At 43.6% G+C, this 24,114-nt stretch overlaps 1 protein-coding gene across 1 annotated transcript in view; it reads right to left on the bottom strand.

The window, feature by feature from the left end:
- The window catches only part of cwc22 (CWC22 spliceosome associated protein homolog), an 81,315-nt gene that overhangs the window by 54,791 nt on the left and 2,410 nt on the right, over positions 1 to 24,114 (bottom strand). The window contains exons 2-11 of the mRNA XM_066659018.1: positions 21,702 to 21,798; positions 14,430 to 14,626; positions 13,721 to 13,773; positions 13,190 to 13,273; positions 12,789 to 13,046; positions 6,400 to 6,528; positions 6,133 to 6,301; positions 4,432 to 4,485; positions 2,689 to 2,824; positions 1,468 to 1,674 (exon numbers count right to left, since the gene is read on the bottom strand). Coding sequence (XP_066515115.1) covers positions 1,468 to 1,674; positions 2,689 to 2,824; positions 4,432 to 4,485; positions 6,133 to 6,301; positions 6,400 to 6,528; positions 12,789 to 13,046; positions 13,190 to 13,273; positions 13,721 to 13,773; positions 14,430 to 14,626; positions 21,702 to 21,798 — 1,384 coding nt within the window. The remainder of the gene's footprint in view (positions 1 to 1,467; positions 1,675 to 2,688; positions 2,825 to 4,431; positions 4,486 to 6,132; positions 6,302 to 6,399; positions 6,529 to 12,788; positions 13,047 to 13,189; positions 13,274 to 13,720; positions 13,774 to 14,429; positions 14,627 to 21,701; positions 21,799 to 24,114) is intronic.

The raw sequence follows: 24,114 nt of genomic DNA, 5'->3' as shown, positions 1-24,114 counted from the left end.
CAGGATGACAGTTAGCTGCTGGATGTTAGCGACTGGAGGCGTGAAGGGACAGACAACTGAGCTGCAGTCAGGTACTGCCAGGACTGGGACTAACAAGGAAACCGAGAATTGATTTGGGCTGAACCATAACACAATATTAATATAATATAATATTAATGACAAAGCCACGAAGTTTAGGTTTGCCTGTGATGTCATGTTTCTTGTTTCTCTTGGCAATTAGTCTGTCTTTTTTATTGTTCGTATCGATATCAGAATTATATCGTATCGACAGAAACTAAGAAAGATATCGCAATATAAATGTAAGCGGTATCGTCCAGCTCTAGACAGAACACCCAAGGTCTCAAGTTCTGGAAGGCTATTGTGGTGGCACAATTGGGATTTTGATTTCTGCACTGAGCTCAACAGTTAATAATGATCTTGTAATTAGTTATTATGAATTATGAGAATAAAAAAAGAACCAAGACTCAAACGGAGTTGCTTTCTGCTAAACATACAAATGATCTTGGACCTCTCACTGACTTGTATGACCATATTCAGAGCAGTACACAGTGCACATGGATGCTATCCCAATGACCACGTCTGAAACATCCCTTTAAAAAGATCATTATTTATAATATATGATTTGATATAAAAGCACATGGTTCCTACTCCAGACACGGAATGATACAGCAAAGTTCAACATGCTGGAGGACAATGTCAGCCACATGCGCTCACGCTGGTGATGAGGGGAGAGAAACCACCATCCTACACTGGAGGAGACGGAGAGGCCAACCGTGCGCTCTGGGACCCCTGGGGTCATACAGCTAAGGCATGATTGGAAATCCATCCAGGGATCTCCTGGGCCAAAGTTTAAGACTTGGAAGCCCTTAAAAGAAAGGGATATCAGCGTGCATTAGGCACTGAGTGTGTGATTGTAATCATCACGAATCTGTCATGTACAAATGCCAATGGACTTTAAGTATTTTTTGCTTAAGACTTAATGGGTATTAATTAAATGGCAGTACATTTTAAAAACATGGATGGTGTCTCTTTGGATCAAATCTTGAATCTTCATGTTTGAAGTCTGTATTTGGATGCAGTGCACACCTCATGGGATTAGCCTTAACCGAATGCGTCGTCATGGTTAGCTCACAGTCCACTTCTCCACAAGATGGCGCTACCCAAAGATGTTTAGGAACTGCTCCACAACAGGGGGCACTTCAGTGCATCGCGACAACGACACTGCTCTTGTATGAAGTCATTTAAAAACAAGCTGCCTTTCACATTCCAGTGTCATATGGCACTGACAAATATAAACACCTTAATTTTATAATAATAAACATCACTAACATTCTCTAAAAGTTCTGTCTTTTCAAATAGGTGAGAAATTCCTTTGATTTATAAAAGTAAATTAATGATTACATGAATATAGACAAATTCTACGTTGTTTTGTAGAGTCAAAGAGAACGTGAATCAAACGGCTCTTACTCAGAATGTCCTCTGTGTTGTAGTCGTCCTCCAGGGGGAGCATGTGTGTGAACTGATCCTCCTCCTCCACCAGGTCCAGACCCTCAGAGACGACGGGGTGGTCTTTAAACCCATCCTTCCTGATGGCGAACATCACCTCAATCATGTACTGCACCCTTTTGTCAACCTCCGACTCGTGGAGGACGTTCCTCAGACGTTCAAAGATGGCTGTGGACGAAAAATAAACAAAAAGGGTTTAAAAAAAAATATAGCACTTAGTTTTAGGATGAAATGAAAACTAAATAACAATAAATAAATAAAGTAATGAGTAACAATTACACAACAAAAACAATGTATATAAACAGTGTTATGTCTAAGTAGCTGACTATATTTCCTGTCATATAAAGGGTTAAATGAATGCAGCTCTTCAAGTTAAGGGCAGGTCACTAATATTACATTTGCTGCTGAAGAGGTTTCACAGCAGCCTGGAAATTATACAATAAATTATTCATGTGAAGTTATGTCACTTTAATCAACGGCCAACATGAAGGTCAGCCCTTCAGCTTTCAGCGCTGGACTAAAGGAACCAGCTGGAGTTCAATTAGCAGCGTGTTCAAGGTGCAAATATAATGGGTGCTGAATGTGCTAGGGTTATGAATGTGGTTTTCTCCTGATTAAGCTCCGGCCTGAGGTCATTAACGTGAAGGCTCTGAGACATGGGAAAGTTCTTCTGTAAAAACGCCACATGGTAAAAAAACCTATACTATTCAAGTACATTAATGTTTACATTGGTCTTAAAGGAGACATTATATGAAGAAAAAAAAATAAATCAAAAGAAAAGACGAGGTTAAACAGACGAGGAGCGCGGGGAAATAAGAGCACTGAGTAAAAACAGAGAAAATAATAAACAAAGGAAGAAAGAGAACAGAGCGAAAACAGCTAAAAGCCAGAGCTTCTGCTCCTAGCTCCTCACTGCTGTGCGCTCGGGGTCAGGGTGAACAACGAGCGGCTCGTTATCATTTAAAGGAACAGGCGCTGAAACCCGCCGCTCAGAACAGGACTTGTTTACACAGGGGGAGAACGCTGAAAATAGTTACATTTCATAACTAACGTTATTGAAGAATTTAACTGTGTGTTCAGATCAAAGTAACTACAACCCTATTCATGGCTAATTAAATCGAAGAAATATTCTGTGTTTAAAATAATTAACAGGGCGGAAACTGTGTGAATCTGTAAAAGTACCATTGATGCCGCGAGGGGAAACCTCAGTGAGTTTGAGGCCGCACTCCTTCAAGAAACTGATGGCCACCTCCACACTGTCATCAGTGGGTCTCTCCAGCAGCAGAGTGAGCATCTCCAGACACAGGACCTCATGAGCCTTTTAAATAACACACACACACACACACACACCTTGTATCTTCATGTTTGTCATTTTTCATTTTCAACTGCTGAAAGAATCGTTTGAATCCGAGGGCTGCCTTTTCTTCTGTGTGAAGGATTGATGAAGAATGGACAGAGAGGCTTTTAAAAACCCTGCTGCAGTAATTTCCATTTAAAGATTTTGTTCCCTCTTTGTCATGAAGACTTAGGAGATCCATCTCGGAAGAAAAAAGGTTTTGATTTGGTGACAATGACATTGTAAACTTCATAATCCCACCGTCTCATCAAACCCGGCTGAGCTACTTCTGCATTAAAAAGGTTTATTTAAGGGCCCCCTTTGTAAAGTCAATTCTTATTCTTCACAAAACCATGAACGTACAAAGGTGTGAATAAATGAATGGATCTTCTCTAAGATGAGGAGCCCCTTTTGCAATGGCATTTATAAAAAGGGTTTATAAGACTACATTCTCTTTACAGAAAAGCCTTTAATGACAGCTCACAAACTACTGTAGACGCTTGTTCCTACAAACGACAGCTGTTGATAATTTCACAAAAACAAATAGCATTATTTATAATTTTTAGAAAAAACGCCTTTATATAATTCATGTCTGTATTAATGTAGTGTTACATTTCTTTTAAACACCACACAGTAACAAAAAATACATCAGTAACAGGAGCCACCGGCAGTGCATTTACACAAACATATCTGAACACAACGACCACACGACAGCATCACACACCCAGACTGAGTCAAATACAATCATTTCAATTTCAGACACAGTCTAATACTAGGAGTCAACTCCTCTTCACTACGACGGTTTACTTCGACTAGATCCAGCCGCTCTCACTGCGGACAGAGGCACGGCTCAGGGACCAGACTCTGAAAATATCATCGGATATTTCAGAGAAATATCTGCCCCATGTCGCATGTTTTTTTTTTGTTTTTTAAAGGCTAAGCAGCAGCGATATGAAAGTGTCAAACTAATAAATACAGTGGTTGAGTTCCTAACTTGTGTTTATTGAGAGTCAGAAAACATGTTATTTCTTACTAATTGAAGGAATAAGGTTTAAAAGACCGTTGGTCCCCTAGCAGCCAATAGAGATACAGGAGGTCCTCGGGGTTACGTCAGTCCTGAGTTACGATGTTTCCTGGTTATGACACATCTCCCATTTACTGTATAAAGCCTTGTTTCGACGTAAGTGGTTTTGCGTCGTAAACGTCGTAACGTGAACTTCGTGTTTGGTGTGCGTGGCGCGGCGGAAGAATACGCGGTTACGTGGCTCGGGACCGAGGAGGATAGGTGTTAGGAGGAGGATAAGTGCTTACAGTACGTTATTTACGTACAGTATGTACGTATGTTCCGACTTACACCGAAAATCGGTTTACGACGAGACGTAGGAACGGATCAACGTTGTAAATTGAGGACCCCCTGTACGTGTTAAAGAAACGAATTATTTTTCATTGGTCATTGATTGACAATTTAAAAACTGATGAGAAAGTGTGTGTATATAATAAAATTTATTTATTAGAAATGAAAATGAGTAAATTCCCTCAAATCATTTATTTGAATAACAACAACAACAAAAAGAAAACGAAGCACATACCACATTCTGATTGATGAGATGAGCCACGAACTTGGAGGCTGTGAGGCACTGTTGCTGTAAAACAATAACATTGAAAAAGTCAAAAATGTTCTTGTAAAATCCTGAAACAAATCCACGCTTTGCTAGTTATTTTATTCAAAGTCTCAGCCCTTCACAGTCACAGTTATTGGCAGCAATAACAAAAGCTTGCAGCATGTTACATAATTGATTTTGCAGCTCGTTGGAACAAAGAGAAATTGAGTAGAAAGAGAAATTAAATAAATATTAAACATCACCGTTACAATAAAAAAATTCTGTACTTATTTATTTTATATTTTCTATAGACTACACTTTAGATTTTCACTGTCACTTTAGTCATTCATCCACATCCAGTTTATTTATTTAATAAATGCTTTGAGAACAGACATTAACGGCAGCTCTCGGAGAAAAATAAAATACAAGCCTAAGATGAACACGGCATTTTTCCTTTAAGTGCTGCACATTAGTGTCAAAGTCAGTGAAGCTCAGAACCCAAAGAGAACCAGCCGCTCTGTCCTGGACGTATACAAACACAACCTGTGACTACAGAGCGCGCGGGTCTGACAGGTTCAGACTAAACACTGTACGCAACATGGAAGCTCTGAGGTCTACTTAAGTGTCTCATAAGGTATTTATGACCTGTAGAAGCTGCCTGTACGTCATTTATAGACATCCAGGGTTTCTTAAAAGCACTGCTTGTTCCTGCTGATCAAAACAGTCATGAATTCATAACTCGTAGCTCATAAAGCTGAAAAGGACCTTTCAAATCAAAGTAAACATCACGGAGAGCTCTGCACAAAGCATTTTATTCTTCAGAGTACAAACAGATTCAAAGCAAAAAAATAAAAAAACAGGTTGTAGATAGGTCTGTTAAAATAATAAATACAAATTTCCATGAAAACATGTCTCTCACTGCAACAAACTTCATTCATTCATTCATTCATTATCTGTAACCCTTATCCAGTTCAGGGTCGCGGTGGGTCCAGAGTCTACCTGGAATCATTGGGCGCAAGGCAGGAATACACCCTGGAGGGGGCGCCAGTCCTTCACAGAGCATTTTTGCTTGTTACAACCTGATAACGCCAGCTTTTCACGGCCCAAACATAAACCATGCAATGTGTATTTGAAGTAGTTCATGAAACAAAATAAATAAATAAATAAAAAATTTAGGAAACAACCCATTTCGATTCCCCAAAAAAATACTATGAAAATCCACGTGATCCTCTATTTAGACTTGAATAAATATATTTGGAACACTCAAAATTTGTCTGGTAAAGTTCTATAAATAAATCAACACGTGGATCACTGTGGATGTCTCTAGAGTCATTTATGGTGGAGAGAAAAATAAATAAATAAATAAATAAAAACTGAGCGTCTACATTTTTTGGCATTTAGAAGTTAATTGGAAGCATGTGCAAATTATATTAGGATCAAAAAACACTACTTTTTTTCTACTTTAAAAGTGTCCTTTTACAAAAAAACTCCAACTATTTTAAATTTATTCAAAGTATTTAGAAATTATCTATTTTTTGGAAATTCAGAAAAATAGAGTTAAAAGGTTAATAATTTAAAGCTGTTCATTTTTTTGAGACCTTTGTTGAGTGTGAAATATCCACAGATAACTCTTCTGCTAATAAACATGGAACTTCCCCGTGTGCTGGGTTTTGTGGTATGTTTTTGTACCTTGTCGTTTCTTCTGTATCCTTTGCGAAAGTTGAGGATGAGCCTCTTCAGAATGAGTTCTCCGATCTGAGGGAACTTGGAGTTGATGATGGCCACCACAGCGGCGTAGACGTGTGTGAAGATGGGGGAGGCGCTCTGGGCCTGGAGGACGGACCTCGCCAGGAGACCCCTGAAAAACACATGGACACGCACACACTCTTCAGTAATGTACTGTCAGCCCATTTACAAACCACTTATTTCCAGGGCCTACGTCAACGGGGTCTTCACCTGCCCCTGACGATGTTCTCCTGCAGCAGCTCCTGGATGATGTTGCCGATGTTGGAGACGTTCACTTTGTTAATCAAACCGTTGATGGACTTCTTCAGAGCCTCCCAGCTCATCCTCTGGTAGGCCAGGCTACGACAGAAGAGAGAACGATACGTGAGGCTAGTAACACTGTTTTTAACTGTTTACATCAGAGCAGTGAAGTCGATCGTATGCGGAGATTAAAGACGACAGGGTTTTAACTTCATCACCACAAGGACACAGTCGCTGATGTGAACCACTGAACGGCACGTCTTTTTTAATGTGGATGAGTGAGTGAATGAATGTCTGAGACAATACATGAGTTATTGTGTAAATGAATGCATCTGTGGCGATGAATTAACAGGTGAAAGGGTGAATGGGTGAGTGTGTGTATGAATGTTATGAGCTACTTCAATCAGAATATTTATTAGAGATCGTCACATAAATGATCCGCAGTTTGAGGGAAATGAGGACATTGGCATTGAAACCTTTCTTTTTTGCAGAGATCTACTGCACAGAGGCCTGGGTTTCCATCATCTGAGAGACACACCATATTCTTAAAGAGTGCAATCTGTTAACGCAGCAACGAGCTCACATTTCTGCGTCTCTTTTTATCGCCCTGTAACAGACACCGGACAGGAGCTGGATTTAAAGGGCAGGATTTACAGGCCCTCAGAGTCGGAGAGAAGAGCTCCAGAGCTGCCATTCCTGCTCTCTAAATGTGCTGACAGCAGAGAGAGAGAGAGAGAGAGAGAGAGAGAGAGAGAGAGTTAGAGAGGCAGAGAGAGAGAGAGAGAGAGGCAGAGAGTTAGAGAGGCAGAGAGAGAGAGAGAGGGAGTGAGAAACACAGAGAGGGAGAGAAAGAGATAATGAGAGAGAGGGAGAGAAAGAGATAATGAGAGAGAGAGAGAAAGACAGACAGAAAGACAGAGAGAGGGAGAGTTAGAGAGGCAGAGAGAGAGAGAGAGAGAGAGAAAAAGAGATAATGAGACAGAGCGAGAGAGAGACAGAGACAGAGAGACGGATAGAAACAGTGAGAGAGAGACAGTGAGAATGAGACAGAGAGAGAGAGACAGATAGAGACAGAGAGACAGTGAGAATGAGACAGAGTGAGAGAGAGAGAGAGAGAGAAAGAGAGAGAGACAGTGAGAATGAGACAGAGTGAGAGAGAGACAGAGAGAAAGAGAGAGAGAGACAGTGAGAATGAGACAGAGTGAGAGAGAGAGAGACAGAGACAGATAGAGACATAGAGAGAGAGAGAGAGAGAGAGAGAGAGAGAGAATGAGACAGAGTGAGACAGAGACAGATAGAGAGACAGAGAGAGAGAGAGAAAGAGAGAGATTCTGTCGTGTCTCAGACCACAGCCATTTCCAGTCCTCCTCGTTTACTATGAGCTATTTTTGTAACAGCAGCTGTCACTAATTTATAAATGATGGATAATTATTATATATTTTATGTCGATGAGGAATTTGTCACTTGTCTTTTTTGCAGATATCAAAATTAATTAATTAATATTTAAAGAAACACTAAGTAAGGTTTGGGTTTTTCCTCCTGGGGCTCCCCCTAGTGGAATTGGTTTTTACAGCACTGCACTGAAATTAATGGGAAGGGATGGTTTTCCTACCCTCCTCCAAAAGTTACATAGTGCAGTTTCTGCAAGTGCTGAGCCCAGAGTAGCGACGACAGAGGTCTATTACGAGTCATCAGAATGATACTACAGCTGTGATTAAGGTAAAAACATTACATAGTGTTCCTTTAAAGCAACAGAGGAGTTAACCCCAACATCCCTCATCTGGGTTTAGTCGTTCTCACTGACGTTCACTGTGTAGAATGAACACTCTCACAACTCGCTGAATACAGCCGCTTTGTTTCAACATCAGCGTTCGCAAACAATCGGCACTAAACGCCTCACTCCAGGACTCTTCCTGCCCCGCAGCTCTGGTGTTGGGAATCAAATCTATTTGTTGGCTGAGTGCACAAAGATTACATTTGCAGGCGGCAGCGGAACATACAGCAAACCCATTTTTATGGCTCTGAAATATTAAGAATAGCCTGAGAGTTTCTTTTTAGATGAAAAATCCGCACATCCTTTAGTGCAGGACTACAATTACCACAGCCACCACCACCACCACTGGACACGGACCCTGCCGCCTCACTGAGATACTCAACAGATGTACAGGGGTTGGACAATGAAAGTGAAACACCTGGTGTTAGACCACAGTAATTTATTAGTGTGGTGTAGGACCTCCTGTTGCGGCCAATACAGCATCAGTTCGTCTTGGGAATGACATACACAAGTCCTGCACAGTGGTCAGAGGGATTTGAAGCCATTCTTCTTGCAGGATAGTGGCCAGGTCTCTACGTGATGCTGGTGGAGGAAAACGTTTCCTGACTCGCTCCTCCAAAACACCCCAAAGTGGCTCAATAATATTTAGATCTGGTGACTGTGCAGGCCATGGGAGATGTTCAACTTCACTTTCATGTTCATCAAACCAGTCTTTCACCAGTCTCGCTGTGTGTATTGGTGCATTGTCATCCTGATACACGGCACCGACTTCAGGACACAGTGTTTGAACCATTGGATGCACATGGTCTTACTGGTGCAGTGTGTAGTTAATGAAGATTGTAGTGTGGGAGGTGTCATGGCTAAATTGGAGCAGAGCCTGGTGGACAATGACAGGTGTTTCAGTTTCATTGTCTAACCCCTGTACGTATATAAAGCTTAACAACATTTTCACTGATATACTGCACAGTCAGTTCCAACACTGGGATCAGTTAATGATCGCTAGCTAACATGAAAAACCAATGTATTGTGATGTGGGTGAACAGACTTTATCTTTTACAGTGAGTAAAAGGTGCAGATCGCCACCTAGTGCCTCAAACCAGCAGGTTCAAGCACTGCTACAAACACCAGACTGAAGCAAAACAGAAAAGAACTCAAATCTATATCTTTCTTTATTAACAAGTTGCCAATTTAAAAATATGTGATTTCTACATTTAATAATAATCACCCTTTAATCCCCTCATGTACATCATCCAGAGCCGCTCTTAACCAATTACCAGCTGCAGCTCAAGATACCCATCAAACCCTGAGGGAGAGAGTCACTCCCAGAGCATCTCTCTGCTCCGGTGCCCTCCGCTCTGCAGCGAGGAGGGGATTAAATCAACACCTTCTCTGGACTCCTAAAGACATCTCTGCTGCTGGCTCTATATCACAAGCTATTCCTCCTCTTCTCTGGAACGCCCCTGAAGAGTCGTGTCCATCTGACTCAACCCATTTAACCCAGTTAAGGACCTTCGGTATTGTTTTATGATCTCAAACAGAGTATTAAAGGATTAGTTTGGGTTTTTAGGAATGAAACAGTGAACTTATAATTGGTTGTGAATAATCTGCCCGACGTCTGAGACACACTTTAACAACATTAGTCCACAGTATTATTGATTTTCCAGAATTCACCACCACCAATGAAATCTGAACCAGAATTCATCCATTTCACACAAGACACGTGAACAGCTAGTGTTCAAAAAACACATTTTACAAAAACCCCGTTTCCTTTTAAAAGCAGAGGACCAGTCCTCGCTGAGACTCAACGACAAATCTCTAAACAACTTTTAAAAAGGAGGGGGCGAGGTATGCCATCTGATTGTGGCAGAAAAGTGGCTCTGAATCCTGTTTTCTAGAGCTTCACCTCTGTTTATTTTAGCGCTTCTCCTGTTCCAACACATCCACTCCAACTCAGGAAGGGTTTGATCATTAAGAGTCTGAAAAACAAACACGAAAACGTGCAGAACAGAGCGTCTCCACAGGACCAGGGCTCAGAAGAATGATCTGAAACCGCCGAGCGTTCCCAGCACCCACCGGGCGCAAAAAACAGAATCAGAAAACTGTATATGAACGGTTTAACGAGAGTCAGTCATTTTCATTGAAGCCACTGAAAGTCGACATGTTCAAAAACAATAGAAATGCTAAACAAACTGAGTTCATCTTTCAGTCGCAGTGAAAAGGGTGATTAGAAATCGTGCTAAATATTATTCCACAGAGGTCAGTGTCGACACGAACTCCAGGGAACACACCGAACAACACGTTAACTTACTGAATACACACTAAAAATGATCGTGTCCCATTGACAGGATGTTTGTTCTTTATTTTTCCAGAATGTCCAACTGAATTCCCAGGTAAAAAAAAACCACAGTAGGGGCGGCACGGTGGTGCAGCAGGTTAGTGTCTGTGAGGAGTGTGGTGTGTTCTCCCTGTGTCTGCGTGGGTTTCCTCCGGGTGACTGTCTGTGAGGAGTGTGGTGTGTTCTCTCTGTGTCTGCGTGGGTTTCCTCCGGGTGACTGTCTGTGAGGAGTGTGGTGTGTTCTCTCTGTGTCTGCGTGGGTTTCCTCCGGGTGACTGTCTGTGAGGAGTGTGGTGTGTTCTCTCTGTGTCTGCGTGGGTTTCCTCCGGGTGACTGTCTGTGAGGAGTGTGGTGTGTTCTCCCTGTGTCTGCGTGGGTTTCCTCCGGGTGACTGTCTGTGAGGAGTGTGGTGTGTTCTCCCTGTGTCTGCGTGGGTTTCCTCCGGGTGACTGTCTGTGAGGAGTGTGGTGTGTTCTCTCTGTGTCTGTGTGGGTTTCCTCCGGGTGACTGTCTGTGAGGAGTGTGGTGTGTTCTCCCTGCGTCTGCGTGGGTTTCCTCCGGGTGACTGTCTGTGAGGAGTGTGGTGTGTTCTCTCTGTGTCCGCGTGGGTTTCCTCCGGGTGACTGTCTGTGAGGAGTGTGGTGTGTTCTCTCTGTGTCCGCGTGGGTTTCCTCCGGGTGACTGTCTGTGAGGAGTGTGGTGTGTTCTCTCTGTGTCCGCGTGGGTTTCCTCCGGGTGACTGTCTGTGAGGAGTGTGGTGTGTTCTCTCTGTGTCCGCGTGGGTTTCCTCCGGGTGACTGTCTGTGAGGAGTGTGGTGTGTTCTCTCTGTGTCCGCGTGGGTTTCCTCCGGGTAACTGTCTGTGAGGAGTGTGGTGTGTTCTCTGTGTCCGCGTGGGTTTCCTCCGGGTGACTGTCTGTGAGGAGTGTGGTGTGTTCTCTCTGTGTCCGCGTGGGTTTCCTCCGGGTGACTGTCTGTGAGGAGTGTGGTGTGTTCTCTCTGTGTCCGCGTGGGTTTCCTCCGGGTGACTGTCTGTGAGGAGTGTGGTGTGTTCTCTCTGTGTCCGCGTGGGTTTCCTCTGGGTGACTGTCTGTGAGGAGTGTGGTGTGTTCTCTCTGTGTCCGCGTGGGTTTCCTCCGGGTGACTGTCTGTGAGGAGTGTGGGGTGTTCTCCCTGTGTCTGCGTGGGTTTCCTCCGGGTGACTGTCTGTGAGGAGTGTGGTGTGTTCTCTCTGTGTCCGCGTGGGTTTCCTCCGGGTGACTGTCTGTGAGGAGTGTGGTGTGTTCTTCCTGTGTCTGCATGGGTTTCCTCCGGGTGACTGTCTGTGAGGAGTGTGGTTTGTTCTCTCTGTGTCTTTGTGGGTTTCCTCCGGGTGACTGTCTGTGAGGAGTGTGATGTGTTCTCTCTGTGTCTGCGTGGGTTTCCTCCGGGTGCTACAGTTTCCTCCCACAGTTCAAAAACACACGTTGGTAGGTGGATTGGCGACTCAAAAGTGACCGTAGGTGTGCATGTGTGTGTGTGTGTTGCCCTGTGAAGGAGTGGTGCCCCCTCCAGGGTGTGTTCCCACCTTACGCCCAATGATTCCAGGTAGGCTCTGGACCCACCGCGACCCTGAACTGGATAAGGGTTACAGATAATGAATGAAGAAACTATAATATTTCGTACTATAAAAGAAAGCCAATTAAAAAAAATCAACAACTTTTGTTGTTGTTTTTAGCACTTCTCCCAAACAGGGTCTAAATAAAGTTGCGTTTAAATTTTATGTAATTTTACAAACTTTACCAATTCCAGCCGTTTTCTGCTATTGTTCGAGTGACTGTGGTTAATAATGTAGCCCTAGAATTTGACTTTTAATTATTTTAATTACTTGAAAAATGTCATTCTGCTTCACCACTCCAAATAAATAAATAAATAAATAAATAAAGACCAGATTTCTATAAAACAATACTCTACCAAGAATTTTAGTTTAATAGCTTCCTCCCTGTGTTATACTCCATTTAATGTGATTTTTAATCATTATTTTCAGTTAGGTGAATTCAGACTCGGCTGACGGTGGGTCTTATGGAGCTCTGGTGAGTGTGTGTGTGTGTGTGTGTGTGTGGTTCTTATAGTGTAAGAACACCACGCTACAGGAATAAGTGTCCTTGATCAGGGCTCCTTATACTTCATTAGTGTACATCTGCACCATGATTGAAGATATAAGCTGCTCTGGATGAGAGCATCTGCCCAATGCATTAACCGTGAAGCTGACCTGCTCTTGTCGGTGATCTGGGCCTGCATCATGCGGAGTTTGGCCGGGGGGATGTAGGCTCCTCCGGTGCGAGTGAGGATGGGGTCCAGCTCCTCCTTCTTCTTTTTCACTGGAGGTTCCTCAGTGCCAGGTTTGTCCATTTCTGGAGGAGTGGCGGACCTGCCCCTCCGGAACCGCTCTCGACTGGACCGGCGCTCAAATCGCTCTCGCTCTCGACTGGACCGCCGCTGATATCCGGCCCGATCGCGCTCACGAGACCTGACAACAAGGAGAGAGAAACAGACGCTGGGTCGGTTCTGCACTGAAACGATCAACGTTTTAACTACAAATCATCAGACGTTTATTCGCGTTTCAATGAATCTAAAAAAGGCATAAACCCAGTGTAAACTGTTCTTACTCACCAGCGCCCCCTGTCTGAATGATTCCGAGGAGATCTGGACCTCGACCTGGAGCGGGACCGGGACCGGGATCTTCCACCGTCGTCCCTGAAACCGCACACAGAACAGCAGGACACTTACTTCGGCCCAAAGCACGGGGATGTGCACAGGTTCAAGTCCTTGAACACTGAAATGACTAATTGGAGATTTCATACGTTCTGTAACGTTCAGTTATATGAAAGTTTGTAGCGCAACGAGCACAAAGAGTCAATGCAGCTACTTTAAAGCGCTTCTATTATTTTATCTCCAGAGAAATGCAGTGACCAATGGAATGGGAGGCTCTCTAGTGGCCACACAAATGGTTAGGGCATGGTCACCACGAGCAGAAGGGTTTCTAACCTCCAGAATCGTGCTGTTGAGAAGCTGAACTGCAATTATAATATGTACGTTTGTGATCAATAAACTAAACATACGACCATCTCTACGGCTCTTGAGGTTTCGAAGGCATGCACTTGCCTCAATTATATTTACTCCAACATATTTCACACGTCTTACCTGGCAGCAGAGGAGCTCCGTCGTCTTGTTCTGCTCCCATCCTTGGAGCCTCGCTGGAAGAAAAATAAAATAAAAGCAGCACTAAGGATCATTTTGAGACCAATACTAGCCTTAAATTTACAGTCAAATGAGGTCAAATAATGATAAATATGAGCAAGCAGAACTCACACAGAACAATTCCAAAGAAACATGAAAGCCAAAACATAAACAGAAATGAGATCCACGCAAAACGACTACAAAACTACAGAACGAGACCTTCTGCTCACTCCCTTCCTGCTGCTGCTAGCATAGAGTTGATGTGAGCTGCAGCTCATAACCATTTAAAGGAACAGGGCCTGAAAGAGGCTGTTCAGAACTGGGCTAATCAAACTGCTATGGGGCGTGATCCTTATGGTACTTTGTCCAAAGCAGGTCACAGACGTCTCATTAAGACCCAGCCCCAGTGTTCACTTGTGGGAAAAACAGTACAAAGTGTTCCTTTTAAGGTTTATTGATTTTAATTGTAAAACTAACAGATAAATAATGTATTAATGCAAACACACGTAAGTTTTACGGTGCCCTCTGATGGAGACAACAGCTCATTCGTTTGTTTTATTTGTAACACGAGAGTCATATGATGAGTAGGAACACAGATCTTAAGCCTATAATCAATTAACTAAGTTCACTAACGAAATTCCAAATCATAGTCACACTGTGGTGGATCACTGACCCTGATGTGAGCGATGCTGCTCTTCATCTTGCGTGTTGTGACTCCACCATCGCTGTCCTCCTCGCTACTGTCGCTGTCCGAGTCACTGGACTCCGAGTCGGATCTGGACGCTCGTCTGGGGGATTTCCCCGAACTCCTGGAGGCAGCTTCGTCGGCTTCACCTCGTCCTTTCTCCGAAGAAGGGCTCCGATCTCTCTCTGAAAAACACAGAGTATGAGACAGAGTGAGGAATAATGGACGATCAACAACGGCAAACGACAACATCTGGCGATGGATGAAATAAAATTAAAGTGTTTTTGGTGGTATCTTAGGAAAAGTCTCACTACCAGCACAAAGACACTACTGTTCTTCTGAAGTGAACATCCACAAATCCAGCTTCTCACTAATGAATTAAATGTAATAAAAGGCAGTCACTGAAATGGCAATTCATCATTGAATTATTATTATTTATTTTTGTTTAAGCTCAGGTCCCCACAAGGTGTGTTCTCCCTGTGTCTGCGTGGGTTTCCTCCGGGTGACTGTCTGTGAGGAGTGTGGTGTGTTCTCCCTGTGTCTGCGTAGGTTTCCTCCGGGTGACTGTCTGTGAGGAGTGTGGTGTGTTCTCCCCGTGTCTGCGTGGGTTTCCTCCGGGGTCTCCTCTGGTTTCCTCCCACAGTCCAAAAACATGGAGAGTAGGTGAACTGGCTTCTCTAATAAATGTCCTGGTGTGTGAGTGAATGAGTGTGTGCCCCAGATACGGATTGGCGCTCTGTCCTGTGTGAAATCCTAGTGCCCGATGCAGTCCTCCAGGTGGACAGTGGTTCCTGGTTGAGAGAACGCTGTGCTAGAAAGGCGCTATATAAGTGTAAAGTGTAAAGACAGATTTAAAGGAACAGGAACTAACACCAGCCATAATAAACAGGGCTCTTTACAAAAGGGGAGAGCACTGATGTGGGCTTTGATCCTTGTAGGATTTTCACCTTCCACATATGAACCGTGGGGAAAAAAGACATTTACCCAGCCCAACCCCCCCAGCCATCCTCCCTTTTGATCAACTCGAACTGATCAGCCAAGACACGACAGGAATCCGTATTAGAGTCTATAGTTTCACCCTGGGGTTGAGATCAGTAAAGACAAGTGTACCAAGTACAAAAACATACTTTGCAGTATATTATATATCCTGTATTGACACCTGAGTATCCAATACTTGGCTAATAAAGACTCAGACCGCCCCTAATGTTTACTGTACTTTTATATCACTGTGTCTCAGTAAAGTATCATCTGTAACAAGTGAACTTATAGCGACAGGTTACTTCAAGTGACCAAGTTACATTTGTTAGCTCTCTGAAACCTAAACCATCTTCGCACAGGAAGAATCCAGGGCAGTGAGAGAGAGTTGTAACATGTTTCATAAGCACAAGGTCACAAACAGAATAGCTCCGTGGGAGAATAAAGCACAGAAATCAAACTTCCTGTTCAATTCAAAGCAGTTCTCAAGTGTTAAACAGGTTACAGAAGCAGCGTCACAGTTCATCCACTGGAGTGATGTTCAGAGGAACAGAGACGAAGGCTCGGAAACAAGCTGCTGAATCTGGGCTCTGACACACACACACACACACACACACACACACACACACACACACACACACACACCTCCAAATAGGCCAGTGAAGGTTAATTCCAAGTTTTCTGACAAAGACTTCAGAATAGCGTGTCTCAGCTCCTGTTCCTTTAAATGATAATGAGCCGCTCGCTGTTCACCCCGACCCCGAGCGCACAGCAGTGAGGAGCGAGGAGCAGAAGCTCTGGTTTTTAGCCGTTTTCACTCTGTTCTCTTTCTTCTCCGTTCTTGTTTTTATCAGTTTTTACTCAGTGCTCTTATCTACGCGCTCATTTTGTTTTCCTCCATTTAACCTCTTCTTTGCGCTGTTGTGTTATCATGGGTCCAGCGCTGTGATTGGACACTCGAGCAAGGGGGCGGGGCAATTCTAAGTTGTTGTCAAAAGTTTAACAAAATCAGAAGAGCTCACTGAATGTTTTCTGACGGACCAAGGGGTCCTGTTTCAGAATTAAGGGCTGGTAGGCTACGAATCCCCCAAACCTTGTTTCCTTTGGATAAATCTGCAGCATATTCTCCTTGTTTCAATAAGATAAGCATTTAATTCAACTTTATTTTGGTGACAAATCAAAGAGAGAGGAATCTGAGTGGTTTCTCTCTGAAGCACTGATCTTTTCAGATACGTATCCAAAATGAGTTTTTTTGAAGATTTTAATTGAAGCATTTTTCTCTTAAGATTAGCTTCTAAAAGGAGACCATCCAGTACAAACAACTCAAACAGTCCACCGCACCACAGCCAACAGCATCACATCACAGTGGCAGGGAGAGCTATTTCAGGACACATTTGAAAAAACTGGATCACATTCATTCCTTTATTCACGTCCTCTGAAATCCGATCCAGCGCTTCCTCTCCTGAGATCAAACCAGGAATCCGATCAATGGCGTGTTTAATACAGTCATCAGTTATTTACGTCAAAGGATGACTCCTGACTGAAACGTTAATAACGCTGTGTTGTATTTTGCAGCATTTATAATGATTTTCATGTTCTTGACAATCAGCGTTGTCTTACTACATTACCCAGCATGCAACAGCGAAGAGACAAACTGATTTAATTTTGACGTTTAACGTTTTGACGTTTAATTTTGACTTATGACGTTGATCCGTTCCTACGTCGCGTCGTAAACCGATTTTCGGTGTAAGTTGGAACATACGTACATACTGTACGTAAATAACATACTGTCCGCACTTATCCTATCCTCACACCTATCCTCCTCGGTCCCGAGCCGCGTAACCGTGTATTCTTCTGCCACGCACACAACACACGAAGTTCACGTTACGACATTTACGACGCAAAACCACTTAAGTCCAAACAAGGCTTCGTACAGTAAATGGGAGATGTGTCGTAACCACGAAACATCGTAACTCAGGACTGACGTAACCCGAGGACCTCCTGTACTTTAAATTTCAAATGTGTTATTGTCAAGCTTTTCTAGGTTATTTTATTGGATACGACCCCAAAATCCTTCACTTACAACTGTTTGTGTGGGTGCATGTGTGTTTGGTGAAATCCTTGTTGGAGGTCATAAAATCGGTGTTAGATGCCATCTCTAAAACACAGTGAAGGTAAACGTACTGTAAAACAGATCTAATCTTCATCGCCGTTGCTCTGACGCAGCAGCCGCCGCTTCATGATGGTCCTGCAGTTAAACCTGTAGCATACCAACACTGAGCAGATCTCTAGAGTTTTGAACAGAGCTGGGAGAAAGGAATCGAGCTGCATGCGCAAAAGCCTCGTCAATCAGACACCCGCGATCCTCTGCAGCTCTGATGAACGAGTTCGGCTACAATACGCCGGGTTCTGTTCTGCTTACCCTGCGACGAGGAGGTTACTGCAGCAGAACGGTGCCTTTCAGAGCTGGTAATGTGCGATTAGCCACAAAAGAAAGCTGCAATGAGGGGCTCCTGAAAATAGCTTTCCCTCTACCGAAGAAAATAAAATAAAATATATATCTCTGGCTTTGACAGCAGACTCAAAGTTACGTTTCTTTCAGAGGCGCACGTCGTCAACAAAACCAAGCCAACAAAGACAGCCGCCCAAACACAGCCCATTTACACAGTGGGGGTTTTTCAAAGACCCCAATTTTCACATTCTGACTCAGCATTAACCTTTTTTCTGAAACACACAGTGGGTGTAATTACACCACCATCACTACTTTAGTTTGACTGCTTTGTAAATGGCAAAAAAAAAAAGCCGTCATGCAATCAAATTTACTGAGAGTTTTGAAACTCCGCGTCGTGATTAGCATAAAACTGCACTTTAGTTTAGACGTCGTATCGAATCTATCCATTTGTTTTGAATTTTGAAATGTAGCCAATCAGCAGAGAAGCTTTTCATCATTAGTCTCAGGCTAAAGTACTGTATGATTACAACACGTACCACATAGAACTGTCCTTTAAGAATGGACATAATCTGCTCAAAATCATGGCACAGAGTCGGTAGATTTTTCTTTAAATGCAATGCCTTTTTTGACCGACTACATTGGGGATAAGGATGATGGGTGCGTATATTGTTTTATGGGCTGCAGAGTCAGAAAAACGAATCGTTATGATTTTGCTGAGCTGCTGATGTCAAGAGCAGGGACTTCAGAACTGCCCCGCCCCCTTTTTCAGTCTCTCCAATCACTGAACAACGTTTAACCGTTAGATGTCGTTTTTATATTCATCTTCAGCCACAAACAGAACCATTCCACCTTAAAAGATGGAGCTTTTTTCAGACACTGCCTTTAACAAGTAGAAAACCAAGTGAAACCCACAGTCCACATGTAAACACTGAACTAAACCGATTTTAATATTTTTTGTTTATTTTCAGTTTATTGCGGTTTATTTTGGTTGGATTTCAGTAAAAGATCTTCACTTCAGTTCGTCACTAGCCTCAATGCTGTAAAGGTCTGCTCTGGGTTATGTCTCGTCTTTAGAAATGTGCTGATGTCCTTGGGCGAGACTCTGAGGAAGTAGGAGGTTGATGCTGCCATTTGTCGGGTCATGGATTCAGACGGATTTGCGACAGCTGAGCAGAACCGATGATTGAAAGAATTATCCAGACAATAACGCGGAGAGACGCCGCGGCTGGGGCTACTGAAGCAGAGCAGAGACTGATCAGATGAACTGGACAGAGCCAAACCGGACAGGAAGAAACCCATCACGTTTCCTTTTAAATATTATTATTATTATTATTACACATCTTCCCCACTCCTCTCTTTGCATCTTACCGCCCTCCTTCGTTCACATTTTGTAGTTGTGTCTCTCTGTTGTTTATATCACTCCACTATTATCTGATTACATCCTCCCCTTACACAATGAGTACAGCTTAAAAATACTGTGTTACCCTTCAGAAGACTAACCGAGGAGGTCTTTGTGTCAACAGAGAGGGGTTGTGGTAAGGGAGGGAGGGAAATAAATAAGAACTCATCACCGGGGGAGTGTCACTGATCACCTTTCTATCGATTTTAAGAAACACTAGGCATGATTTTATATCAATAAAGAACTTACTGCCATTCAGAAATGCAGAATCAACACCACCACCAGTGGAACTAAGGACACGATCAGCTCATTTCCATAAAGTTCAGCGTGCTCATTAACCTCTTTAATATGTACACCGCGGTCTGGATGAGCAGACTGAGACCGGGCCCCTTTAGGCACTCGGTGAGCTGTTTGTTCCCATTTGTACTTACAAGCTGCTGACTCCGGGAACATTAAAAGTAGTTCTCAGCTGTGAGGACCCACCGAGTCCCACGTGTGCTTGCCAGGCAGAGTATCTGAGGCAAGATAGCTGTGTGATTTATAGCATACAACACACACACACACCTGCATGGGACAGAATATACACGAAAAATAGAAGTCACTCGTGAAATATGTTCATGTTTTTGTTCTAACGAATACTCCCTTAAATCTGGTACACAGCCGGGCTGTGGATCTCCTGCTTTTACAGAGTTTGTGCCTGTGGCCTTTGAATGCTTTATAAAAGGTCAGTTTTTACTTTTGAGTGGAGGAACACACACTGACGTGTGACAGAGATGTGAGTAAAAACTACAGAATCTCACCTGAGCAACTCGGTAATCAGAGTTTTTATAAACAGCCACAGAGTGAGAGCTGGGGGATAAGTGGCCCGGTGGTTAGGGAACTGGGCTCGAAACCTGAAGGTTGCCGGTTCGATCCCCAGAGCCGGCAGGTCATGACTGAAGTGCCCTTGAGCAAGACATCTAACCCCCCAACTGCTCCTCAAGGGCTCACTGCCCCCTAGTGTTCACTAGTGTGTTTCACTGCAGGGATTGGGTTAAATGCAGAGACCATATTCCTCTTTGTGTAAGCACCAATAAAGTGACTCTAATTCTAATTCCAAGCCTCATTAATCAAATCATTGATCTTGAGGTTCACATTCATAAATTTAACTGACCTTTATTAGCTGAACAACGCCGCGGTAAAACACCGTTATGACTGACTGTTATGACAGTATCTAGCTAAATAACCAACATTATTCATGACAATAGCCTAGCAATAAGCTAAACTCAAATGTAGAGGTACCGTTATTCTTGTAAATGTGATCGAAGTCGAACTCGAATTCATCCGACACTATAAACCTCCGTAATGCAGCTACGTAGCCGAGTATAATCTGAGCACCGAGTTTAGCGAGTCAAGCTAACGTTAACTGACACCAACTAAAACAGGCGAAGTGAGTGTCCTTACCCTGTTTACCTCCATGTTACAAAGGCTCTTGAACACCTTTCGTTGGTGTCCTTACATGCCCATATTGTTGGAAATGCGACCAGCGGTCTTTTAAACCTTATTCCTTTAATTAGTAAGAAATAACATGTTTTCTGACTCTCAATAAACACAAGTTAGGAACTCAAACTCCACTGTATTTATTTGTTTGACACTTTCATAGAGCTGCTGCTTAGCCTTTAATTCAAAGTATTCAAACGTTGGGACTGGACTATTTAAAAAAATATATATCCTAAAGTAATAAAACGAATAAAATATACCATAGTTTAATAAATAAATAAATTAATTAATGGCTTGTATGAATACTAGAACAGAAAAGCACAACTAGCTAAAATATAAATGTTTCGTTTGTAATTAAACAAACACGCAAGCACCACACTGAGCTAATGTCCATATATTTGCACAATAAGTCTAATAAATTGCGGAGGCCTATCTGTATCCGTCTAATGTGAAGGAATCTGTCCACACTGACACTGTCCGCACATCCACTCCATCACCAACACCATTAACAACCCTAAGACATGCAAAAAAACAGCCAGATTAACATTCGCATCGCACCGATAAGACACAGAGCCCATCCAGGACCGTATCTGGATCTGAATTAGAAAGATCGGATTTGACGAGTGCACACAGCCCTGAAAAAAATAAATCACCAGATCTGTGCCACAACGAGTCACTGCAGCCTGGTCCTGTGAAGTGGCCTGCGAGTACGAGCACCATTATATTTAACAAGGAGCCAATACATAACAGGAGCACATCGTTACACGTGTGAAAACAGTATGATGATCTTTTTTTAGAGTTAGTGGAAACATCTGAACGTCACAGTCCATTTTTACAGCCTCTATTCCGTACGATGCTTTAAAGAAAACGTTCAAACTGCCATCAGAAAAAGAGGATTTTCAGCAGCCCATGAGACGTCGAATAAAGTCCCCTAAGATAGAAGTGTCCCTCTTACCCTCGGTTCTCTTCTGATCTTCATCACTGTCTCCATCCTCAGACGAGCTGGAGCTCCTGCTCTTCTCAGGATTACGCTTTCCACCTGGACTCGAGCGCTGGATAAAGAGAGACGGGATGAAGGGGAGCGAGAGGAAGGATGAAAGGGGAAAAGACACAAGGTAAAGGAGACAGAAAGGGAGAGAGAAATAAGTACTCGGTATCTTTCAACGTCCTCAACTCTCTAAAAGCATGAAAACTATAACACAGGTGGGAGAAAGGGGAACGGAGGATTTGTTCTTGGCGTTTAGAAGCCTGCTCACACCACAGTTTATGGAAAACACAGGTAGTTTGTTCTGCTTTCGCTGCAGCCATAGCTTCTACTTTTGGAGGCCGGCTTTATACTGCATCTGAGAATCTGTCAGCGGTCACAAGTGCGTTAATATTCGTGTCGGATGATTGGCTGTGATTATAAAACTACTCCAACACATCCCCAAGGTTTTGGACAGTATTCCATCATCACTGCGCCTGATTGGTTGAGCTCATCTACAAGGTGTGTGTTATCAGAGAATACATCATTGTTCATGTAGGTTATAATAATTAACTCCAGCTCTGAACTCTCTGCAATTGTGAAATAAACGATTAATCTCCCGCCCTGTTTCCGGACCTGCCAAACATGATTACTGGCAACGTGACTTCGAAAAACAGTGCCACGTGAAGTCAGCAATGAGTTCCGGTTCTGCTGTTCGGAAGTGAACCGTGACCAGAGCCGGAGTGACACGCTGTCAAACAACAAACAACAAACCCAGCATCCACTACCGCCGTCTCAGAGAGGCACCGAATTCTACCGAGACACCAATCACAGCTGCCGGCAGCTCGTTTTCAATCAAAACTCAATTTGCCGGCCATGTGGAGCCCTGCCGAGGCAGCAGACGCGCTGCTGGAAGAGCCTGTGTGCAGATGGATGAGGCTCCAAAAACCTGAGGGAGGAGGAGGGCAAAAAATAGACTCAGAGAATAGCCATGGGTTTGCTTTCCTCGGCAGAAAGGAAAGGCCTCTTGGGAGCAGAGGCAGCGTCCCTAAAGCTTATCTTTGCCCACTGAGCCAAAGCCAGAGGCGTTTCTGCCAGCGCTCAGAGAAACGGAGGCCTTTTCAGAGGCGCTCGTGTTGTTCAGCAGACAGCGCGATACAGAAAAGTTATCAACACCGCGGGAACAACGGGGAAAAGCTGGGTACTTAGCATCCGAGGTGCTGCAGGGATGAATTATTAACACGCGCGGGTCAACAACACAAAAACAGGATAAAGAAACAGAGCGAGAGCCGCGTAAGCACTTTACCCTGAGCCTGAGAGGAAGCGCACAGATTTAGCCTCAATCCTGCAGCGGACATTATCAGCTGGATCCGCAGCACCATCAGCAGCTCATATCGGCCTCTTCCATTTCTGAAACTGGGCATTTTCAGTTCTACAGAAACTCGCTTTCGCCGGGAGCTCAAACGCAAAGTGATGCACTACTGAAATGACAACACAGCTTCTTTCTTAACATCCTGGAGCGTCTTATTTTCTGCAATATCTGGGCTGTGATGTTTATTTTAAGTAGCGTAAAACTGGTCGTCCCACACTTTGAGTACTTCATATAGTGACATTATACACAGATTTACGTAGGTACACTCCTTTAGCAAATATCTGAAAAAACTCCACTGTGAGGTGTGTGGTGTGTTCTCCCTGTGTCTGCGTGGGTTTCCTCCGGGTGACTGTCTGTGAGGAGTGTGGTGTGTTCTCTCTGTGTCTGCGTGGGTTTCCTCCGGGTGAATGTCTGTGAGGAGTGTGGTGCGTTCTCCCTGTGTCTGCGTGGGTTTCCTCCAGGTGACTGTCTGTGAAGAGTGTGGTGTGTTCTCTCTGTGTCTGCGTGGGTTTCCTCCGGGTGCTCCGGTTTCCTCCCACAGTCCAAAAACACACGTTGGTAGGTGGATTGACGACTCAAAAGTGTCCGTAGGTGTGAGTGAATGTGTGTGTGTCTGTGTTGCCCTGTGAAGGACTGGTGCCCACTCCAGGGTGTGTTCCCGTCTTGCACCCAATGATTCCAGGTAGGCCCCGGATCCACCGTGACCCTGAACTGGATAAGGGTTACAACTAATGAATGAATGAATGAATGAATATGCTATGTACATAACACTAAAGTTACAACTACATTTTGGCCACTGAAATGTTTCAGCTGAACATAGTCAAACAGAGGACTTTCAATTCTAAAGAACACAAACGGCTTGTTTATTTCACTCATCTGTTTGACCTGCAGCAACTTCTCTGTCCCTCAATATTCAAGCCCTGAAAGTTTAATCCTGTGGAAATGGTATAACGTAATGGTTCACAGTGATTTTAGTCACTCATTAAGTCACTCTCACTTTGCAGGAAAGATTCAGGATGCTTTGACCTACTA

This window comes from Hoplias malabaricus, unplaced genomic scaffold (assembly GCF_029633855.1).
Source record: "Hoplias malabaricus isolate fHopMal1 unplaced genomic scaffold, fHopMal1.hap1 scaffold_40, whole genome shotgun sequence".
In the NCBI taxonomy this organism is placed as follows: Eukaryota; Metazoa; Chordata; class Actinopteri; order Characiformes; family Erythrinidae; genus Hoplias; species Hoplias malabaricus.
This window is presented reverse-complemented; position numbering and strand designations above follow the sequence as displayed.